The following is a 24,917-nucleotide window of genomic DNA, read 5'->3' on the forward strand; positions in this document are numbered from 1 at the left end:
GATATTGAGACCTTGACCTTTTAAAACCACAGTACAGTCAAACCCGGTAATCTGCCTATTATAGCACACAGCTGTGCCAGGTATATAATATACAGCACAATCAAACAATCAATATTTACCAAGACAAAAATATAAAAAAACGTAAATATAATGGATCATACTCACCAGAGATGCTAAAAATGTGTAGTTTTGCTAGTTGAAGTTGCCTTGCTTGAACCAACCAATCACAGGACAGAACAATGCTGACGTTATTTTTGGGCCAGCCAGCTGGGCCTTTGGCAAATTTTAAATCTGAGTGGTCAAAGAAAAGATCCAATTGCTAATGTCGCTATCTGCCTTGGGCAGATTAGAATGGCATGGCAACACAGTGGCTGAAATCTGATTGGATGAAAATAATCGAAGTTAACACTCTAATCGAAGTAGATAAATAAATTGTCTTTCCTAATAATTCATGGTTCATTTTTCCTTTATTTTAGCATAAGCCTAAACTATATGACCAAAAAACTTTCAAAACGATGTAACTAGGACGCCCGAAGCACTTTTCCGACTTGCTGCCCTGCACAAAAACGATAAGGTCAAAAAGCCCTTGAGCTCAAATGAGATCTGTGTTCTTTCTCCATCCTCCCAATCACACGTCTTTCCTTTTGCGCCGGAAACGTAAGCCACTTTGGAATCCTTCATAAGACAATATGAGATGAGAGCTTGAAATGGGAACAAGATATTACATGCGGCTCAAATGGGCCATGAAAAAGAAAAGATGGAGGTGGTGGAAGGGATGTGGCGGGAGCCTCGCAGTAAGCAATCAGTGCTGGTTTTTAATGGCGTTAAATGATGATGACGAGGATATAGAAAGATGACGTTTATTTTTTTCTCTCGTGAAAGTTAATACTTTCAAAACAAACTGCCATGAATTGACCATCTAACCTAAATTGACACATAACAACGATGTGGGCACCAAATGATTCATAATATGAATAATAATATAAACGACGAGATCTGATGGCGTGTCGAGGATCTTTGTAAACAATAAAGGCGGGGAAATGTCCGATTTTCTGTCCCAGCAATTTGTTACATCTCTTTACTAACAAGCAAATAGACAGAGATACAAAGCTAACCTCCCTGGTGGAGGTAATTACAAGAAAAGTGTACCCAGGATGAAGATGGTACTGTATATGATATACGGACTCAGCCACATCCGTTTTTTTTTTTTTCTTCCCCAGTAAGTCTTTATAGCCCAAAGCAAAATGACTGCAATCTTCACAAGGTCACTCCAAGATGTACCGAGTCACACCATTAAAGCAAATTCATCCATGTTAGCTGCCAGGAAGGACAAAAGCTTCAAGCTGTGTGTGTCAAATTGTATTCGTAACCATGGCGACATGCTGCATGTACACAGTAGCACTTTGAACTCATTCATTGCCATTGACGGCTATAAACGTCAAAAATTCATTTGAACTATTTCTATGAGTTTAACCTTTTTTTCCACTTTTGTTAACAATTGTGAAAACCTAGAATTTTTTTATTGTACATTTAGAATAGATATAAAATTAGTGATTAATCATGAGTTAACTAGTTATTTTTTATTTTTTTTAAAATTCTAATTAATCGCATGACTTCAATAATTAACTCACAATTAATCACAAATTTTATATGTGTTCTAAATGTACAATATTTGTTTTAAGGTTTTCATACTCTTATTAACAAAAGTGGAAAACTAATAGAAATGAATTTTTGACGTCTATAGCCGTCAATGGCAGTGAATAAGTTAAAGGGGATGTCAACCCATTTGACAATATATTTGACAATAATATGTTCTATCCAGCCCCACTAGTCTAAATACGGTATTCTGGTTAATATTGTGTTAGTGGAATATGAGTTCAGCAGCCGTTTTTAGCCATCTCAGGCGGCGGCCATTTTGCCACAGCGCAGTTTCAGAAAACAGGTGGGTTCTGATTGGTTGTTGCCTGAGCCCTGAGCAACTGTGATGTCATCTTCAGTCAACAGCAAGTGGCAAAATGGCCGCCCCCTGAGATGGATGGATTTTGCTGCTTAACTCATATTCCCCAAAATTTATATTAATCAGACATGTGATGTTTAGACTAACAATTTACTTTTACCACAATGTTTTTAAAATATTGCGCACAAGTAACACACTACTCGCGGCACACGGCTCCACGCTGCAAAAAAAACATATTTTATTGGAATAACTTGATCGTGACTTTTTCCTTCTACTCTTTAATGTGGCTACAACTTAACAGTGTATCAGACCGCGTGGAACCACACTGCCCCTAAGTGGCCAAATCGAGTACAACATGAACAGCGCTCCCGATAAAGGCACACACAAACAAAGGGAAGACAGTATAAAATAATTTAAATAAAATCGATTTTGGGGCATTTCAAATAGATTCTGAATCGTACTAAATGAGAATCGCGATCTTTATGAGAATCGATTTTTTGGCACGCCCCTACATTACAGCTGTTAAAGCGTTTTCTTTTGGACACACGCAAATCTTGAAATGCTTCCGTGTGTACGAGATCCGTCCGGACGGGGCCTTAGGACAACGTTCCTCAACGTACAATTGTAAGGAATTTAGGGAACGTTAGTGCCAATGACGTGGCTAACTTCTGAACATCGACGTATACTTCAATGTCATCAATTTGTTGTTGTGGATGTGTTGCAGGTGCATTTTAACACGCGCTTTGTCATGAAAACGCTCATGACGATCTGCCCCGGGACGGTGCTGCTGGTCTTCAGCATCTCTCTGTGGATCATCGCCGCCTGGACGGTACGAGTGTGCGAGAGGTCAGTAGTACGATATAAATATATTGAATGAATACAAAAATGCTTCCTGGACCATAATCAACCCAGCTGTTGTCAACGAGACAAACAAATGAGCTTCAATAAATAGTGCAAAAGTATTTCCCGTCCAATGACAGTACGAGTTTGCACAAGGACAAACACGAAAGAAGAAAAAGGATTTTGAAACTCTCCTCAAGATGGATGATCCGATTTGTTGAAGTTTTGCAGCCTTCCTAATGCACCACTTGAACTTCTTCCCGGGCAAAAACAAGGCAATGTGTGGAATTATCCGTTGCTTAATAAGCTTATTTAAATGCATAAATGCCCTGCTGGTGGGAAGCCCTCGTTTGGGTGGCATCCAACTTTAATTGGCATTCCCTCTCCTCTGCTAGCCAAACTAATGAAGGGGACAAAAAGAGGGCGTCAAACGAGGTGCAAAAAGTGTCAGCCGGGCGACGTTCGCGCGACCTGCTCGGCAAACAATTGAAGGACGTACAGTAATCGACAGTATGTGTTGCTGATGGATATTTTTTGACAAGACAACATTGTGTCCGATTTGCACAGGATTGGTTGCTATGGTAACAGTGTTGTGAGTGTGTGTGTGTGTGTGTGTGGAGCACACAGATTGGAGCGAAAACAGCTGCGGCTAGGCATTGTGTTCGCTTTCAGGAAAGTGTGCCAGGCTTCGTCCGATACTTTTTGTTGGAGTTCTCCGACACGCGTTTACATTTAGATTTATTTGCACTGTTATGCAGCCATCGTGAATCAGAAATGATGTTCGCCTACCTACTATAGTTATGCATTCAAGTTTTGAAAATACAATATTGTCTTTTAATATATTATTTATATAATATTGTCAATATTGGCTATTAACTCATTCACTGCCATAAATTATTATTATTATTTTAAGATTATCAAAAATTAATTATTGTAATTAATCACATGACTACACTAGTTAAATGTTATATCTGTTCTAAATGTACAATAAAAAATTTTTAGGTTTTCATACTCTTGTCAACAAAAGTGGGAAAAAATGTTAAACTAATAGAAATAGTTCAAATGAATTTTTGACGTCTATAGCCGTCAATGGCAGTGAATGAGTTAATATCTAAATTAAAAATGTACAGTATGCTAGTTTCATTATTTATTTATTTATTCATGTAGATTTTCATCTCTCTGCCTGCAATTTTAAGGAATTAAAATTTTATTTCTTAATTTAAAAAAATTAAATATTAAAAAAAAATCTATAAGAATCTCTGCTACACTCTGTTAAAGCATATGTTGTATTTTTTAACAATTATTTATTTATTTATTTTTGTAACTTTTTTCCCCACTATTTTATTGTTTGTAGATTGTTTCAATCAGGATTCATTTCATTCATAAAAAACTATGCTAGTAAATTTTATTTATAGAGGCAATTTTTAATATTAGATTTTATTTTTCTTAGAAGATTTTTTTAAGCATTATAATTCTTCCCTTGTTTATTTATTAGGGCTGGTTGAGTACTGATACCAGCTATTATTATCATGTCGGCCTGATTTCACGGTATCGGTACTTGCTAAGGCGGGGCCATTGAGAATTTATTTATTCATTGAAATTGATCTGTTTGTGTTTTCTATACAAGACACGCATTTTATATAATAGAAAAATAGAAAAATAGAAAAGTGCCATTAATTTCATGCGAGGAAAAATTCTATATTGGGATTTATATAATTTGAGAAATGACAAAATATGAGTCTATTTTACCCTGTGAGCACATTGAAGCCGCATGTGCATTATGTTGTGCAGGTATCACGACGCACAGGACGTGACCAGCAACTTCCTGGGAGCCATGTGGCTCATCTCCATCACCTTCCTGTCCATCGGTTACGGGGACATGGTCCCTCATACCTACTGTGGCAAAGGAGTGTGTCTGCTCACTGGAATCATGGTGGGTACTAGCGATACGATTAAGTGACTTTTATTCGCTGATCTGAATATATGACTGGAAAGCCAATAGCCCATACACACCCGTGCAAGCCGTTGAAGCGACAGGGCGGCCATCTTGCTCCTCCCATCTCGCGAGCAGACCACTTTATAAATGATACGGTATACGTACAGATTAGACATATTCAGCTCGTAGGCAGTTAGTATAGGGCCGGGGGCTGGGGTAGGGGGTTGCGGGAAGTGGTCACTATTTTTAAGAGGTAAAAAAAAAAAAAGATTAACAAGTGGACGGTATGTGCTGCTTTGAAGACCCCCTTTTTCTTTATCGCTCAGTTCCTTAGACCCTTGAAGTTTCCTGCTGTAAACATCATTAAGCATATAGATTAAACATTTATTTTAAGTAGTGCTGTCAAAGTTAAAGCGATAATTGATTATTAAATCACCAAAAAATTATCGCATTAATCATGAATTAATGCAGATTCATTTTGACCATAGATTAGCCTTTAGCGTGACAGCGGATGGCTACGTTTAAGGTAGCACAGGTTGTGTTTGAGAAATAAACATAATTTTATGCATTAAAATAAAGCATTTAATGATTTTAGAATATTTGTTCATGTCAAAATATTGGGGTAATTTTTTCTCCATTTTAAATTATGCAAGTACTGTAATTAACTGATTATAATATTAAAAAAAAGGAGGATGAGTGTGTGCAGTGGATCAGAACATGTTGAAGACGTCCTCATAATATTAATTCAAAAGAATTAACACATAACCAGTGCTCTTCAAATTTGTCGGGCGGGGAAATTTTAGATGAAAAAGGCTTTTTTTATTAAGCGATTAATCGTGATGAATCTGATTTTAAAAAATTATTGTTTGACAGCTCTAATTTTAAGTTGTAATATGTCTGAAGTTCTCTTGTTTATGTGAAATAAATTTAAAACATCAATTTCGATACTGTAAATGCATAGGATCGTATGCAGAGAAACGTTTCTTGGGAGGAGCAATATGGCGGCCTCGCGGTTTCAAAGATCTTGGCCTATCGGCTATCCGGTCATATATTGGGATCCGTTTCTTCATCACAATGGTCTTCTTTGCGTCTTTTCATCTGCATGGGTGCACAACACTGCCCCCTGGAGGCCAACAGAAGCAGCACATGTACCATCTCTCCCTGCGCCGTCCTTGCCTCGTTCAAAAGGTCAACAGATTACAGCGCACTTTGTCCCTCGCCTGAGAAATTGTGCTGCTCGTGTAACACGAACACCCCCCCCCCCCCCCAGCCCCCTCGTGAATTAGCCGGCTCGTGTGCGTTCGTAGGTGCACAAACAAGATCGAGGCCATTAATGTTCATGTGTGCGCACGCGTCCTGATTGCATAATGAAGGTCCCACCTTTCCAGGGTGTCACATCCTCCCACTCTCAACTTCTCTCGCTCATTCTCCCGTCCCATCTTTTCCTATTTATCACATTTCACTTCCCTGGCTGTCCATCTACTCCTCCTCCATCCTGTGCCGGGCCCGCTGTTTATTTCTACCCACCGTCTGTCTGTCAATGTCCCTTTCAACGCTCCACTTCCTCGCTCTCTTGCTCGGATTCCCCTCAAACCGACTGCTCGCTCGGCGTCTACTTTCGGAGCGATGGGAGACAATTAGTCCGACGTGAGGTTTTTGAAGTCATTGCAAATGGCCCAAAAAAAAGTCTGTCGGGTTTGAATTATTACGCAAGGTCAGGCAAAGGGGAAGAGGATTGAAAGGAAACATGTTACCTATGATTGGTTTCCTCAAAGGACATGTAGCACACGGAGGCTAATTGCGAGACACTGCGCAGTGTCTCAATTGGGGATGATGCATTTTTTAATATGTTACCTAATCGTATTAACGTCCTGAATGACAGAATGATTTTGTTTCTCCGAGCGCGTCAGCTGTCTTTCTCAGAAGTGCTTTTTTCTTCTTCTTCAAAAATGCAAATTCATAGTGGCGATGCTTTCAAATCCATTTACTTTCAAGTAATTGAAGCCACTTGTTTATATTTAGGAATTTGCAGAGGGGAATTTTATGAGCGCAAGCTATTATTTATGGAGAAGACATTTTGTGCTAAGTACAGGCAATGTTTAGGAAAATATCTCAAATTTCTGTATGCATCTGCAAAGTTCAGGCTTTTAAAAACATCACAAAAATGAGATGACATTCTCTTTCAAAGGTTATTTTTTTTCATCGTGATGCATTTATGTGCTCTCAACAAAAATATCAACTCAATACTTCCGTTTTTGCTGAAGACTTCTCATGTGTAACACAAAAGTTCTCTCAAATATTTATCACAAATATGTCAAAATGCCAAGAGAATCCACCTCACAGATTACAGGTGGACAGCATGATTATATCACAGGTGTGCCTTAAAAGGAACCCCGACTTGTCATGACAAGTTTGCGCTAGATTATTTATTTGGTTGTTACTAACATAACTATGAGATCAATTTTTCAAAAATCATTTCAAGTTTAATACATTTTGTAGGAACTTTATTTGCCGCCATTGTTATTTACGTCGCAACACATTCAGTGCGTAGTGACGTAGCATGACGGCTGGCTCGCTGCCGAGCAATGTGAAACGCCTATAAAGAAAGCAAGGTAAGTCTCCGTCGCGTTCCTAAAGGGAAGATCAATGGGGGAGGGTGACTCTCCCGATTGCATGTTGTTTCATTAGGGACGCTACGAGGCTTAACTTGCTTAACAAGCAGCTGCTCCTATATAACCATTATTAGCTCACAGCTTCAATTCTTTAACATATGTTTACATTTAAAATAAAGACAACTCCAATGTCAATTAAACTTTGATGAAACTTTGCTGCTTGTACCAGCATTCCTGACATGTTGATTTGAAATTGAAGGCGAGGCTGTGGACATTTTTAGCTATAAATGTTTAGAGCATTTTAAAATGGAACCAAAAACTATACACTATGCATAGTTGCAGTATGAATACTTTATCCATAACTATAAAAAAAACATATTTCACTCTTTCGACGTCATTACGGCCATACTTTAGCTGTCTTTTTATTGATGAGTTCACTGACTCCTGTCTCCTTAATCCATAGTAGAAGCTACAATATGCTAGCGTACAAAACATGACATCATGTTACATCGTTACATCAACCGCACACCGTGAGCTATGTGTGCTAATGCTAATGCTAGCTTCCAGAAATGGCCCCTATGTCAAAAATGGAAACTATGCTGACATGAAAGGCAGATTTCTGTCACATGAAGTCTTTTTTGGTGAAATATGCCCTAACTTGTGGATTCTGTTGCTAACACAGTTAGCATGATGCTGCGTTAGCCACAATGCTTCTTTTTATCTCACGGCTTACCATTACTGTGCATTTGCATTACAAATAGGCAGACACGAGCAGTTTCAAGAAAGAAAAAAAACTATGAAATTAATTGTCGATCATTTTGATCGTCGACGTAGTCATGGCTAGATGACCTAATAATAAATCCTAATAATAATAGATAATCCTAGCCACCCGCGGCTGGACTCGTCGAACAATCGTCTTAAACTGACAATATACCATTTACAGTAACAATATACTATTTTTAAAAAGATGATACAATATTTGGCTGTATTTCTATCTCGTTGCCATTCTTCATCCATAAAAAGTGTAGCGAATAGCAACCGCTCAACGTAGCTTTTTCTTGCTAGTTTGCACATGTGAAGATGCTGATTAAAAGAATGTAATTGAATCAGCGGGGAGTTTTTGTCAATTAAGACTGAATCTTATTACCTCGGCGAAGGCTAAATGTTTGATAGCGCTCTTCAAACGTTGAGTGAGCGAAGCGGGCAACGGCGGCAAAACAAGTGGGGAGGATACTGAACGTCCCGTACTCGCCCGCCGCCGCGGGCTGCATCCTCCACACGGTACTGACACTGTGCTTGACACACTCTTAAAGAGGACTCCCCCACACACACGCACGCACACACAGTGCACGCGCTCTCCTCCCCTGTCGCACACAAACACCCTCATCAGTTTCCAGAGTGGTTTATTTTCACCGCTCATCAGAGGAGGAGTGATGAGCGTTGGAGTGTGCGAGGGAAAACGGCGCTCGCAAGTGAAGTCCTGCCAAGGATTGCAGGTTACACTTTGGGTGAGAGGTTAAGGGAAGAAAATGGATTCCTTTGAATTATTCTAATGAGTCTCGCCGTCATTACTATGGCAACGCGCGAGGGTGCACCAGGTGTTTGCAAGCCGGGGAAATGATGGACTGTGCAAGTCGAGGCGATTTACAAAGTACTGTACTGCGGTGCATTTAAAATCTTGTCACACCAGAAAGTTTGTCCAGGCATTTTTATTGTAGCTTCAATGAAAAATATTTCTACACAGACTTGTTACCTTACTTTTATGTACATTTACATGCATAAATAATGGGTGACTAGATTGGTAGCTAGATGTTTGTAGGAGGGTGGTAAGCAGAAGAGGTTTGTGAATTACGTAGGTAGCCAATGCAAATTGGTAGGTAGGTAAGTAGGTAGGTAGGTAGGTAGGTAGGTAGGTAGGTAGGTAGGCTGTTAATAGACTATTCAATTTGTTAAGTCAAAAGTAGGTAGGTAGGTAGGCAGGCAGGCTGTTAATAGACTCTTCAATTTGTTAAGTCAAAAGTAGGTAGGTAGGTAGGTAGGTAGGTAGGCTGTTAATAGACTAGGTAGGTTGGCAGGCAGGCAGGCTGTTAATACTCTTCAATTTGTTAAGTCAAAAGTAGGTAGGTAGGTAGGTTGTTAATAGACTATTCAATTTGTTAAGTCAAAGGTAGGTAGGTAGGCAGGCAGGCAGACTGTTAATAGACTCTTCAATTTGTTAAGTCAAAAGTAGGTAGGTAGGCAGGCAGGTAGGCAGGCAGGCTGTTAATACTCTTCAATTTGTTAAGTCAAAAGTAGGTAGGTAGGTAGGTAGGTAGTATTTTTATTATGTTGGCTAGTAGACAGAAAAAGTTAGGTGGGTAAGTTGGTAGTTTTTGTAGTAATTGGGTTGTTAGCTAGTTGGGTAGTCAAGTAGGTACAAGTAATTCATTATGTCGTTTATTTATTATTATTTATTATCAGTCAGTCGGTAGTCTGAATTATTTTGGATGGGTAGGTAGTGTACACTGTAAAGTCTTTAATAGAAGGTTCATGGACTAAATTAGTAAGGTGGGTACGTAGGTAAGGTGGTAGTAGACTTCAGTTGATAAAGTCAGAAGTAGGTAGGTAGGAAGGCAGGTTGGGCCATCGGTTGGTAGTTGAATTGGTTGGTTAGTTAATTATGGACGTAAATAAGTAGGTAGACATTAGTAGAAGATTGGTGGGCAGAATAAGTTAGTTAGTGAGTTAACTAGATTGGTAGGTAGCTAGTAAAATATTGTCTATATAATGTAGTTAGTTATGTGTTGTACTAAAAGTCAATCAGTAGAATGATATGGTAGGGTAGAATGGTACAGTAGTTGGACAGAACCGGTAGGTAGGTTGGTTGGTTGGTTGGTTGGTCAGTAGTAGAAATTTGTTGGTTATTTAATTAGGTACGTAAGGTAAGTAAGTAGGTAGTTGGGAGAAGGTAGTGAGATAGAATGAGTTGGTGAGTAAAGTATTTGGCAGGTAGCTAGGAATCGACCGATGTCTACATTATTACCTGTCTATGCAGGTTGTTTTTTGTGTCTTTTCAGAAGCTATTTCTTGAAGCGAAAATGATCCAATTGTCTCCTTGCGGCTTGTAATTGTCGCGCAGCGGCACAGATGGTAATTCCCCATTTTCTGACAGCGAGTGCGGATGGCTGTGCCGTGGCAGAGCAAGCGAGGGGAAACACTCGACCGTATGAAACAAATCACAGCGGCTCGCCTCGCGTCAGTCCGTCTGCAGAGATTGCACAGGGAACCCCGCCGGAATCCAACACGCGTGGGCGTGCACACAAAAACACCCACGCACGCCTGCACACGTGTATGCACAATGTCTGGATAGAGCAATCAGCACCGTGCTGATTCGGACCACAGGGCACAATTGCACATGCAGAGCTTCACGCTGTGCTGTACATATTGTGCTGCAGCAATTCATCGGAGCTTTTTTTTTTCATCTACAGCAGTGATTTTGAAAGTGTGCTATATGAAACACAACACAAATGCAAAGAAATAAAACTGCTTTTATGATATGTAATCACTGTTTGTTGGGACCAGCCAAAAATCACTTTGACAGCTGTCGTGTTGTTTGTGTGCATTTAAGGGTCGTGGCCTTGTGAGTGATGTCAGTTAGTGTGCTCAGAGAAGATAGACTAGGCTATAAACATCCCATTTTACTAATGGAAGGGCTCCCTTTATGCAAAACAAACAATAAGTAGTACGTTATGTATTTAAAGCAACAACATAGCTTTGCTTTCTGAAAGTCCATTTAGCCTAATGCTAACAGATAATGCAAAATGCCATCGACGGGCTAATGAATAGCATCAGCGTTGCAGTTTTATAAATGTTATTATACAAACATTATAAAAAATATGATATGCTTTTTTTTCGGGGGGGGGGGGGGGGTGGCTTGAATGAATTAATCGCATTTCCAGCTGAAACACTCGTATCTCAAACAGAATGGTCATGGAACAAATTGAACTTGTATTTCAAGGCACACCTCTACAATTTTTTTGCATTTAATCTTTTAGTATTTCAAACCATTTATTTAGGTACAATTTAGTATTTAAGTTTCACCGCATTTGCAATGAATTTCAATAGATTGATTATTTTTCGTCTTATAAGTGAATTGCTAATGTTCAAACTATGCATAATGTTTACAGTGCACAGCAATAATAATAAATAAACATTTTAGTCAGATTTAATCAGATGATAATAGTTCTAGTATTTTTTTCTTGCCTATTTTAGTAAACCTCCCCTCATCAAAAAAAAACATACCCCAAAAAATTGGCTGATTACTGTCGATTTTTAAAGAGCTAACATCATCCAATTAAATTAGCCATGTGATTAACCTCTTGATTAATCTTTTTTTTTTTATCTCTGTTGTAAAGTTAATGAAATACTAAAAGACTAAGTATTGTAAACCAGTCAAATGTTATACCTGTAATTCAAATCTTTATTGTTATAAGTGTGGCCGAAAAAATGAATAATTTTATCGGAATTTTATTTTGTCAAATATCGGCCTCAAAAACTCCATACCTATCTGTTTTCTAGTATTGGTTTAGACCTGTATGAACGCTTTGTGGGTTTCCATCGTCTTACATCATATTTTATTCATTCGTTGGTTGTGGATGAATGTATAGACATGGGCACGAATGCCTGTTGTTGCTGTGCTGCATTTGACTGAACCCGGGCAAAGTTATTTTGGGGAACAAACTTGTGCTTATTGGATGCCTTTCCCCCTTTCTTCTCCCGCTGCGAGGAAGGAGGAGGCGGCCATACATTTTTATTAAAGGCGCTTAATCTTAATTCATTGCTTATCAGGAGATATGTGACCTCATTAACATTGCCTTCCTTCGCCACCGTCGTCCGCTTCCTCCAGGATTCATCCTGCCTTTGCTATTTGTATGCACTCGCAGCACTCCGCTCTCTTTATCTTTGACTCCCTCTCTCCATCCCTCCTCCTTTTGCTCCATGCACCACCACCCCCCCCCCTCCCAGCACTCAGCGTCCCCATTGAAAACAGTATCTAATCTGAAAGTTAACTAAGTCTGTCGTCCTCCCGATGTTCCTCTTCAGCGCTCAAGCGCCGCCGCTCGGCAAAGCTGCCAGCGCCCGTTCCCCGACATCCGAGCCTCCCGTCGACTGACACCGTGTAATTAAGATCGGCGGCGTCCCATTAAATGACATTATGGAGTGTCAATCTCGGATGCGTATTTGAGAAGTATGGAAGGAGGGATCTTACAACAGATGGATTGGAAGTTAAAATAGACTTGGCTTGCTTGTCGACATGAGAAACTGCGGAAATGGAACGGAACTCTCCAACCTAATCCTTTTTTCCTCTCTCGTTCCCTCTCTCTCCTAGCACTTCTGTTTGGCGCCGTCTTGCCCGTGTTTGTGCTCCCCTGTCACTCACTTGGGGTTTAATTCTCAAAGTCAAACTAGCCGATTGCTCCTCCTTAGCAACCGACTCTGTTCTGTTTCCATCTATATCCCCTCAAATCTCCCACCCCCGCCCCCTCTCTTGCAGGGTGCCGGTTGCACGGCCCTGGTGGTTGCCGTGGTAGCCAGGAAGCTGGAGCTAACCAAGGCCGAAAAGCACGTACACAACTTCATGATGGACACGCAGCTCACCAAGAGGGTGAGTAAAGGCCTCGTGTGCCGTCATTGTGCTTGTCTCGCTGAATGTGCGTGTGAAGGCGAGAACATTTAGTTTGTTGTGTTTTTTGAAAAGGTACAGACCTTCACGCAGATGCGCAAGGATGACTCAGTAATATGGATGGCACACTAGTAGCGGCAATAATGGATAAGTTACTTCCAAAAATCTGTAAAGCAATTCAAAAGTTTAACATAAGGGTTGGAAATGTAGTGTTCACGGCCGCCGTTTGCAAACGATTCATTCAAACAAACGAATCTCTCGCAGATGAGCCGAATGGAATCACTTGATGAACTGATTCGCTCCTTTCTCCAATCAGCTCAGCTCAAGCTAAGAGTGGAAAAGCCGCTTTCTGTCACTCGCGAATCTTCGGCCAATGACGCGGCCAGCGTGCGGGCGTGACTCTGGATTCCGTTAACTGCGAATGAACGACACGTATCGGTCAGTGAACTCTGATGCGGCGCTGAGTGGTTCTAAGCGTTTTCTCCTCATGGGGATATGCGTGCTTTGGCTTCCGTTTTTTCCCAGTTAACGACTGTTGAGTCAAGCCACATGAGCACATACACGTCCCCATTATCTTAACAGACTACACATATAAAAAGTAATGAGAGGAGAGAGGGGGAGGGGGAGGGGAGGGGGGGAGAGGAGTGCTGAGTAAATTGGAGTGTGTTGAGCAGGCTACAAGTCTGTTAGTTTCAAAATGATTACAGTAAACTTTTCTGGTATGTCTTTACAGTACGCCGGTGCCTTGAGATGCGAGTGACCCAACTTACGTGTTTTCACTAAAAGATTTTAATACTACGCTACCGTATATTTGTCTTGGAGCTCATGCAACATCTTCAAATTTGCTGTTGTGGTTGTAATATTTCATGGCTGACATCTCTAAGAAAAAAATAAATAAATTTGGGGCTCACTACAGTAAAAATTAATCAGGGGCCACGCCCAGTGTGAGCTACAATTTGCCCAACCCTGAAGTATGGTAATAACTAGAGCTGCAGCTATTGAATATTTTGACTGAAAAGTCAAATTATCAAGTATTCGGATTAATACATTTTGTTTCGTTTTTTTGTTGGCTAAAGGTGCATTGTGCCGTTTAAAAAGGTCATGTGAAAGCTGTTTTACTCTGACTGCACCTATCAGCTTTTATCTTCCCTTTATATTAGAGTGTGGAGACCCTGCACACTCCACAGTTTCTTTGGGGAGGGGAGGGGAGGGGCACGCGCACGCGCACCATGAGCGAGCATGACACAGATGCTGCAGTTACGCTTTGGGCCAGAGGTGGCAGTCGCGAGTAAAAAAAAAAAAAAAAAGTGGAAAAACTGCACAAAGATCCTTTAAAGAACAATTATGAATACAAAAGAGAGGAAAAAAAAAGCATATTTTACTTCATAATGAACGTCTTGGTTTAAATGTTTTGATAGTCAACATAATCAACACAGTACTTTACTGTCTAGAAACTTTAGTGAGATTTTGGGCTGAGAGATGAAGTGACGTCAGAAACACAGTAGCGATTTTGCCAGCTAAAGCCGCAGTGCCGCACGTTTGAGTGAGTCTGGTTTGTTAAAAATAAATAAATAAATAGTAGACTACAACTGTGTCAGGCTGTTGGCAATCTGTAGTCATTTTTGCCTATTTAACTGCCGTTGAAAATATGTCCCACAGCTCTTGCCAGCGTACTCGCTTAGCAGCTAACTAGTTGATAGCCACTAGCCGCTAACGCTGGGAACAGGCGCCACATTCTACAATGTCAGCGTAATTAATTAAAGTGTTTTTTTTTTTGCATCCTTAATTAGAGATTGAACATGATTTCAGGATTATGTGATGGCAATTTAAATTTAAACTGTGCTACAACTTCTAGTTCCGAAAAAAAAAAAAAACTTGTCGACTCACGTCGCCCGTCACACCTCCACACCCTACCGTGAACGACTTCAAAATAAAAGCATATTCCCTGAATTTCCACGTATCACTGTATTTGTGAAGATTTCATTTCAAAGTTGCCTACTCACCATGTTGGCAACGTGTTACCATCATGCATAGCAAAGCTACGGCTAGCTTAACTGACTATGTACACCAAATAAACGGGTACCTAAGGAAAAAACAAAAAGTCCTTGAGCACTTTTTTTTTTTTTTTTTAAATCAAGGTACTCAAATTACCCAAGGACTTGTTCCAACCTAGATAATAACACTTTTTCGGGAAAATAAAGGATATCTATTTGAGGGAGGTTTTGTATGGCCGCTACGGTAAGTGGGTTTTAAACTTGGTGGTATGTACCATGAGTAAAGCAGCAGGAGCACTCTAGTAAATGTACACAGAAGTCTAAAATATAAATCTAAAAATATTTTGTATCCGTTTTCAGTAGAAAAGGGAGAGGAGCGCATTTATCGGTTAGCAATCTGGTTGTGTGTTTTCCACGCCAGTCGGGGATTGACAGCTTGTCCTTGCGCTACGCCTCCTTTACCCTCCACAACAACAGCATCGCTCCCGGGGTTGGCCGTGACAGCGCCGTGTTATTTTACGTCGTGGAAGCAATAAAAGGTTATCTCCTTGGCTCGCTAAATGTCTTACTGTCTTTCCATCACTGAGCATTTCCCTCCGGTTCTCCCGGCCCGTTTCCACAAGTGTGACATTTGTCTTTTTAACTGTAAATTCCCGTCCCTGGTTTTCAATCTGTCATCTTCTGCTCTTGGCTTTTCTTTCACCATTTGGCCTCCCTTTCTTCGCTCTTCTGGCCCTTTTCAATTTTTCATACAATTGAAAGACCCACGTTTTAAAAATAGCGCCCGGTATCAAATATGTAGAATACATTATGGCAGCAGAGTATTTGGGAGACTGAGCGATGAGGGACGATCAATGACTTTGTGACACGTTTGTCAGGTGGTCCTCTGGGCATCCTTAACGTGTTTGACAATTTAGGCAGTGCTCATAAGGGAGTATTTGTGTCAATTCTCATTAAATACTTGGATTTTTTTTTTCTTCATATTTCTTGAATAAATGCCTCTTTTTTTTTGTTTGTTTTTTTGAATGAGCTCTCAGCAGCATCCGTCATCTGCTGCTGGAGATTCAACAGTGAACAGAGCAAAAAAAAATCCGCCCAGAGCCATTTGTAATCCATGCATTAGGCACATGTGTGGGCTTTTTAAGAAATATAAATACATCATTGCTCCCCTGTAAGTGCTCATCCATCCCCTCGGGATGTTCTTCTCCAGCTTATAGTATAGTATTTTGTTTGCATATTGAATTTTTTATTTATTTTTTTCCCCCAGCAGAAATGTCACCCAATTTAAAAAGTGATGTGATCTCAATTAACACACTCCGGGAGTGTTGCGTCACGGTGACATTTCCTGCAAAGGGTCCTGGGTTTACGCGGCGGTAATTGTCTTTTGCCCTCCATCACTGAGCGACTAATGATTGAAGCTGTTGTGCGCGCGATTTACACGCGCCGGGGCCTTTCTCCGTCATATAAGCGCAACACGAGAATACAATCTCTCAAGGCTGTAATGATGAATAATGCAACAATAGACTCCCCCTGACATCCTGTCCATCTTGCCGACGTTGTACATACACCGAGGGAAACGGAATTACACTGGGACCCGTGCCGTTTACTTCAGTGGCATGGTGTCGCCTTTTAATGGATGAACAAGAACGGATTGCCAATTAGTGGAGACCGTGGCTATTGGACCACGTTGGTGTGGGTATGTGTGCATTGTGAAAACTTGGGGAGCCTGCTCTGCTTTGTTTTAGTACGTAAATCCTGGCGAGCACGGTCTGCAGACACAATAAGATCTGAGGAGACAATCTTGAACACGCAGCAAAGTCAACAATGTGAATTCAACACCTACAGAGTTATATTTAGCTCTTCAAAAGTGCCTATATTGGTCCACACTAAAATATTTAAAACAACACTTTAAAAAGTGTTAAACCTTAACGGCAGTTGGAATTTAACATGTAAGTAAGTCAACACTGGTTAGTGTTGATTTTACAGTACACTAATATTTTTGCCTCGCAGAACAGTTACTCATCGCCACTCCAATCAACCCAAAGACTGAATTCAGTTAGAATCGGAATCGGTTCAATTTTTAATTTTTTTTTTGTAATGTGTTCAATTAACGCAGTCAGAGTTGAAAATGCCAAACTTTAACAGACTGCAGTCTCTTCTGTGAGTGAAAACGACTTCACGGGCCCAAACTCCTTTTGTTTTTAATGTAAGTGCTTCCCAGTGATAAGCGAGGAGGAGGAAAACGGCGCAAACTTGTCTCTTAAACTGGAGAAGTGCAGGTGTGAAGGTGGAACTTAACTCGTTCAAACCCAAAAACGTATTTATACGTTCTTTATGTTTTTTTTTTTATGGTAGAGCATATAGAAGGCTTTGATGCAGCTTCTGGCGGCTGGCTTTCTGCCAAGCAATGTCAAACGCCAAAAAAGAAAGCAAGCTAAGCCTCGTAGTGTTCCTTAAGTGACGATCAAAAACTCTTTAATGCGTCTGGTGAATGACGAGAGCACGGCGTGGGGGAGGGTGACTCTCCCGATCGCATTATATTTCTTTAGGAGCGCTACGAGGTTTACCTTGTTTTCTTTGTAGGCGTTTGTGTATTGAGATGGCGAATGTTTTTGTTTTTTGTTACCAAATCATCAAAATTTGAACTATTCTAAACTAATTAATTAATTAATTATTAATCAATTTAAATTTTAAAATTTAATTTAGCTAAGCTTATACATAAGTCTTTTTTTCATATTGCAAATTTTCTTGTTGCTGGAATCATACATCATACTTGTGCCAGTCCGATCAACTGCAAGTCATCATGACATCACAATAAGTGCCGATGCACGCTGAGACTTAATCAGCGACGAGCTAACACAACGCGCAGGGTTAATTTCAGTTCAGCTGAGTGTTCCTCTCCCCGTAATAGGATTTAAAATCTTAATTGATAATAGTTAACATAACCCCGGAGTCGATGGCGTGTGAGGTTTTAATTGCTCATGCGAGATGTCGGGACTAGCATCAAAGGTTTGAGCTAAGCGGCTGCAGGCGCTACGCTACAAGTCATTATACTTGCTAACAGAACATTCACTGTTGATGGTGGAAAACTTCTCGCAGTTGCTAAATGAGTGCAGTTTCCTCCACAATCTCAATTAAAAGCACCATGATCACTTGAGCGAGACGCAATTGTCTGCTTTAAAAAAATGGCTTCATGAAGTCATAATGTTCCTTTTTTTTTTTATTATTATTTTTTATGACATCTTGTTGAGCAAAATTTGTACTCGGAATTGGCCGCCAGTCTGCAGCGTCGGCTAATTCATTACTTTTAGAGCGAGTCGTCTCGCCAAAGAGAATATGCTGCAATATCGCTCACTGTTTGCGCCATTAGCCAAATGGGAACAGCCCATTCCCCAGAGGTGCCAGCTCACTTCCACTCCAAAAGAATACAAGAGCACTCAATTGAGCCAAGCTGGCCGCCAAGGCCGAACACCTCGAGCCCTGGAGGTGCTGATCATTTAAATAGACGTTATGGAAAGCTGACTTTTTAATTGCCTGTATGCACATATGATGTCTCGGGAGTGCCGGCCCACCATTCAAGTGTGAAATTAGGCAACCAAGTTTTTTTTTTTTTCAAAGCGCGCTACGTCAGATAATGTCGGTAAACAAGCTGGCCAACCATAACTTGGCAGCAATCTAAGTTTAGAGCGGCCATTTTCTTTTTTTTCCACAAGATAAGTGAACTAAATGTAATCACTATCATGTCAATGCCAAAAGATAAGCAGAGCTGCAATATTGTTGCATGCACAGAAGAGTAAAAAATTGTTCCTTATTTTTTTTGCATAAAAAATTGGGCTGCTCAATTATGAAGAAAATATTAATAATGATTATTTTGGTAATAATTGAAATCACAATTAGAATGGACATTTATTTTTTGGTACGTAAAAAAAAATATTACGAGAAATAAAATTCTTTGTTCCCTTTGGATGAAACAAAATTTATTAAAATTGTTATTTTTAAAATTTAAAAAAGTAAAAAAATAATAATTTAACCCCTGGGCGTTATTTGACCATTTTTTTGGCTTTTTGTTGGTTCTGACCAAGCCATTTCAAAATAAAATAACGCCCAGGGGTTAAACAACTCAAAAATTTGTATTAATAATCTTTTCTTTACGATTATGCTGATTTTGCAATTGTGGAGTGTAATAATTGAAATTGTAATTGAATTTGGATTAATTGCACAGCCCTAAAAAAAAAAAAAAATTTAAGAAAAAACAAGGTAAAAACAAATTTAAATATCATTTCTTTCAGAATATAACTACCATTGGAGTATTTTCAATTTCCTTCCTCAATTAGCTTGCCGATTTATGTTCCAGAAATATTCCGACCAAGCAGGCTGTGACCTCCCCCTCCCCCTCCCCCCATTAAAATTACCTAAACCCACCGAGACACTTTTTTTTATTTTATTTTTTATTTTTTAATAACTGGACATCAAGATTGACCTCTTTGCCGTCACTGTGGCCGGAAAGGTCAGACCTGAAAAATCTCCACTCGTCCAGTCAGCACACGGAGGAACAAGGTGGCCACTTGTCGCCACGGTGACCACTCTCTTTGTTTATGTTTTTGTCCTCTCCACCTAATCACCAATTCCCCACATACACACACAGAGGTCATTAAGGCAGAAAGGGGCAGCCACAGTGGTAGTGGTGAGCGATTGGTAAATCCCTCACAATATGGCAACCACTGTTGTAACACGTTTCCCGTGTACCTGACATAAGGCGTGCCATGCGCAAAATGCAACGGGAACACATCTTTGACCCAGATGGCACCAACACGGCTCCCCCACCGACAAACCATATGCTGCTGCTATCGCTGCTTAGCTTCTGTTTACTTTCCGGACTCCATTTAAAGTGGATATACTTTTCAACCTAATTCTGGTTACTTAATTCTGTCTGTTAGCGAGAGCCACTACATCGTGATAACTTACATTGATGTTTCTGCATTTGGCAATTTCTTATTATATTATATTATTAGTATGGGATTTTTTTTTTAATGGGCTTTAGGTGAACTGATGAATACACACACGCACACATGCACGCACGCACGCACGCACATGCACATGCTCACCCACATACAATATATATATGTGTGTGTGTATATGTATATATATGTATATATATTAAAAAAAAAAACATTTTTATTAAATTTTTTTTAATGTATTTGTTTTTTAAAAAAAGGAGAGCAATGATGATGTCAAATCGAATGAACAATACTGAGCTCTCCTGGAAATCAAAGAAAAAAAATTTAAAAAAAAGTGGATATACTGTATATATACAATAAATTTAAAAAAACGAGCACACCCCTGTTCAAATGCCATTTTTATGTGATATATTTAAAAAATATATATATATTTTTTTTTTCTAGTATTAATTTCATACAAAAGAGGATTAGGGCCAGTAAAGAGAGAAAGAAAAAAGTTTGGCAGGATTCTGACTTTAATCTCATAATTCTGAATAAATCGGAAATATAAATAAGCAACTGTAAAATTTAAAAAAAATTATAATAAGAAGATATAATAAGAACATTTCTGCAGCTCCTTAATTGATGCTATTCTTTTTCTTGTTTAATCAGTTGTAGAAATGTGCTGTTGTTGGTTATGTCACTGTCAAGCCATATTTCCCCCAATTGATGATGACGACTGTCTTCATTGTGTTCTATACTACATTTAACACCTTGGAAAAAAATTATAATTTTTTTTTTTTACCCTTCTCCGGACTGATTCCTTTGAACAAGGAGATCCCTGTGATGCTATAGAAGCTCTCTGTGGACTTTGACTCATGCTTGTGCAGATGTGACTTCAAAAATGTCAAGAAAAACCTGCACGGTTCATCAAAGGCACTTTGAATGGCGGCAGGTATACAGACTCATGAGACTAACATGAGTTTGAATGGGATTGGTTCATTTTGAACACACATTATCTCAATCGTTGATTTTTACTCCTCACTCGTGAAGAGCAAAAAAAAAAATTCAGTAGTCTCTTTTTTTCACAAACGTGGTGTTTGAGCAAGGGTGTGTAGACTTTTTATAACCACTGTAGCTGCAATCTTACTAATTGAACTTTATCAATGGAGTTAAAGCTGCTTTAGTCCCTTTGGGGAATTGAAAAAAGGAAGCGGTTGCAGGCGACAGTGTATTAGGCTGATTACAACCGGCTGGAATTCGCATGCTGAAGAGCATGAGACAAACACGTCTTAATATTACATTTGTACATTAATCATGAGGATTGTTGCACTTGTAAGGAAAATGAGCCACTGAGAGCGTTTCTGATTGAATTTGATAGTGAGATGTTCTTACAGACCTCATCACTCCTCATTTGACTTGAAACAATGACTCACCTGATACAACAGGGTGAGGCACATTAATGACTAATGAACATGTTAATACGCGAGGACGTTCTTCAGAGGCCTTCTCTTGATTAAAAAAAAAAAAAAAAAAAAAAAACGGAACAGGCAATGATAAACAGAATTAACAAGATAAGTTTAAAGGTCAACTTCTAAAGATTTGTCACCTGGAAACCCAATTACTGTCCTACAATCTATAATCTCAATACTACATTGGAACCTGCTAACACTATTATATGATAAAACTAAAGGTCGAACTGAGTAGTGCTGTCACTATCAAGTAGTTTTAGAATCGATTAACCAATCGAATATTTAGTTGATTAATCAACTAATCTGATTCATTTTAATTTTGCATTGAAGTGTATCATAAAAGCATTTCCCCCCCTGATTAGTCACTGTTTTTTATTTTAGTATACATATAAGTAATTAAAAAAAAAAGGGAATTGATGTTGTACTATATAACTGGTTCGATCATTGTTTTCCAAAGTAAAAAACGGATGTTTGCAAATGTCTTATTTTAATTAAACACAGAACATAATCTTCTTTCATGAAGGACTATAGAAATCAGAGAACATTTATTGTTGATATGCTGAAATCAATTTTAGCAACTTTTCTTTTAAAATCTTTTTATTTTAATTGCAGTATTTCTGTTGCTGGTTTATATGTTCAATGAACAAACAAACAAAACAAAACATTTTGATGCTAGCTAGCTAGCTAGATAGCTCTCTATTGTCAAGCTAGCTAGCTAGCACCTGGGGCTAAAGCCAAATTGTGCCTAGCTAGATAGCTTTCTAGCAGGTCAACAAGCACCAATGGAGCTAGCTAGCACCTGGCCTAAAGCCAAACTGTGGCAGGGTTTCTAGCTAGCTAGCTAGCTCTCTAGCAGGTGATAGATATTATAACATTTTTAATACTTATTTTATTAACCATTGTTACACATTATTAACATTTTAATTCTTTATATTAACCTTGTCGAAATGTTTTGTGTCCTGTGCAGAGCAAGTGGTGTTGATTTCGGTGTAATCTGACCTTAAACTGGGACATACTATTTAGTCTAAAAAGGTTCCTTCTCAGCGTTTTGTGCGAAAACACATTTGGTCCTTGAGAACAGAATCTGTTTTGAACACCCACACCTGACTCTGTTTTCGCCATCGCTCGCGGAAAAGTACTAGAGAGTATGTTTTGTCTACAAATGAAAGAGAGGAGGTCTTTTAACTATAAGAAACCATTGTACATGCGGAAGAACTACATTTGACGCTCTGAATCCCACCTGTTTAAGTGATGAATTAGAGATTGTTATCTGTCCAGAGATCTCTGACTGATTAAAAATCATTTTTGCAAAGGTGTATTTTTCTTAAATTAAATCTATCTTCATTTTTGGAACACGCAAAGAGGACAAAAATAATTTTATTCCTCTTTCACAGGTAAATGAGCACCAATGGAGATAGCTAGCTAGCACCTGGCCTAAAGCCAAACTGTGGCAGGGTTTCTAGCTAGCTAGCTAGCTAGCTCTCTAGCAGGTAAATGAGCACCAATGGAGATAGCTAGCTAGCACCTGGGGCTAAAGCCAAATCGTGGCAGGGTTTGTACTTTCTGGACCTGGACAATAACAATGAGTATTCCCTTGTATATTTTTTGTGGATTCCCACCAAAATTCAATAGGAACACCGTTGGCACCGTTCCTCCATCACCGAAATTCAGGTCAATATTCAAATTTGTCAAGATTACTTGCTCATAAATGAATGCTGATTAAAACCAAATATCCTTGATGTAGGTAGGGAACATACTATAAAGATGCGGTTGCCCTTGACAACATGCTATGATTGTGCCTCTCAACAGCCGTTTTTACACTACCTGTAAAACGTCAGCATCTTTCCAGGGTCTCTGTTCTGTATTCCAACATGAAATTGTCAACCCAGCAATGCTCTACCTTTTAAGGTAAAATGAGAAGAGGGACACCACTTTTTGTGTAAGATGATGGTAGGAAGGAATTTTTTTGTATATGTCAAACCAGACGCTGACGCTTGATGTCATCATGCTTCTGATTATCCACCTCCTAATGATCATTAGAGAAGTTCTGTATGTACTGCAGCTGGGCCCTGGGCAGATTACATGGGAATCACGTAAAGACTAAAATCTGGAAGCAATAAAGAAAACGCTATGAAATGTGCACACAATGCAAGCAATATCCTGCTATGCTGGATTTTGGGTCTAATCCAATTACACAATACAGCATAATAAAATTGAGGGTGGGTTTTCTGTTAGAAATCTAATAAACCAATTTTGTGGGAGGGAAAAAGGCTTAAAAGTTGAACTCTTGATGAGGCCACTCGGCTCTTTTGCGGTTTGCCATCTTAACTTCCTATGTGTCATTGAAAAGTACACGCATTAGGGCAGTATTGCGTAAGTCCATGTGTGTCCGTGTGTGCGTGTCGGGCTTGACTGCAGTTGGATGGGTGCTGATTAGCCAAGCTGCCCGGGTCTTTTGTGCTCCTCAGACGGGGGGCTATAATTGCCCTTTGTTCAGGGCTCAGCATCTCTTTGAAGTCTCTCATTCAATTTATGTCCTTATACATTCCCGCCTTCTCGAACGTCACTTCTCCCTGCCACGCTGTTCGCCATTTTGATTTTGGTGTAATCCCGCAGCCTTTCGTTTAAAATCGTCATAATCGTCATCCATGTGTGAGACATGTTGTACATTCATAGATATAGTGGTTCTTAAGTTGGACTCTATGGAACCGCAGGGGGTCAGTGAGACAGTCTCAGGGGTTTGGTGGAGGTCATTGTAACCCTTTTCATACAAAAAAAAAAAACAAAAAAAAAAGGTTGGCAAAATATGTGCAATATTAGTTTGCATGTATAACAGAACAGATGGTGTTCCACAGGGTTCAAGTTTGGGGCCTCTGTTGTTTTCTTTGTATCTGCTGCACCTGGGTTCCATTTTAGGAAAACAGCAGTTGCTGCAGTTTGTAACAATTTGCCCCAAAACATCTTTACAATATCCTTTTTATTTAATCATTCATGACTGAAACATTTTTTAATTAGTAGATTAACACCTTAGCTGTTCATAATGGGAACTCCTGCCAATAGTTCTAAGACAGGATTCGGGTTCGAATTTATCACCCTCTGTCTGCGGATGTGACGTCATGTGCAAGGTCATCAGCATGAAAGTATACTTCTATCTGTTTCCGTTTTGCAGCAATTAGCATTAGAATATAGCTAAGTTTCATCATTTTTCACAAATCTGTTTAGAACTGTGGGTAAATGAGCTTTTTTTTCAACATGGCTCTGGTTGATCTCTTTTACTCTACTGCCACCCGCTGGCCGTTTTTGTAATAACTACCATTTCTTCAACCGTTCTTTGCAGTTGAGAGGCCTTCTGTATGCTAGCATAAAATTTTGTTTTGACACTTAAAACATTTAAAATAGAACGTATTTGTACGTTTTTGGGAGCAAATGAGTTAAATACTCAGCTAACGGCCAATCACGGCCCGTTTTCTGTGTTTGCTCATGTGACATTCCCAAGCTGACCTCTTA

At 39.4% G+C, this 24,917-nt stretch overlaps 1 protein-coding gene across 1 annotated transcript in view; it reads left to right on the forward strand.

Moving 5' to 3' along the window:
- Positions 1-24,917, forward strand: part of kcnn3 (potassium intermediate/small conductance calcium-activated channel, subfamily N, member 3) — a 76,897-nt gene that overhangs the window by 41,503 nt on the left and 10,477 nt on the right. Inside the window, exons 5-7 of the mRNA XM_077576314.1 lie at positions 2,682-2,803; positions 4,589-4,730; positions 12,879-12,989. Of these exons, the coding sequence (XP_077432440.1) occupies positions 2,682-2,803; positions 4,589-4,730; positions 12,879-12,989 (375 nt within the window). The remainder of the gene's footprint in view (positions 1-2,681; positions 2,804-4,588; positions 4,731-12,878; positions 12,990-24,917) is intronic.

This window comes from Vanacampus margaritifer, chromosome 9, assembly GCF_051991255.1.
Source record: "Vanacampus margaritifer isolate UIUO_Vmar chromosome 9, RoL_Vmar_1.0, whole genome shotgun sequence".
Taxonomy (NCBI): domain Eukaryota; kingdom Metazoa; phylum Chordata; class Actinopteri; order Syngnathiformes; family Syngnathidae; genus Vanacampus; species Vanacampus margaritifer.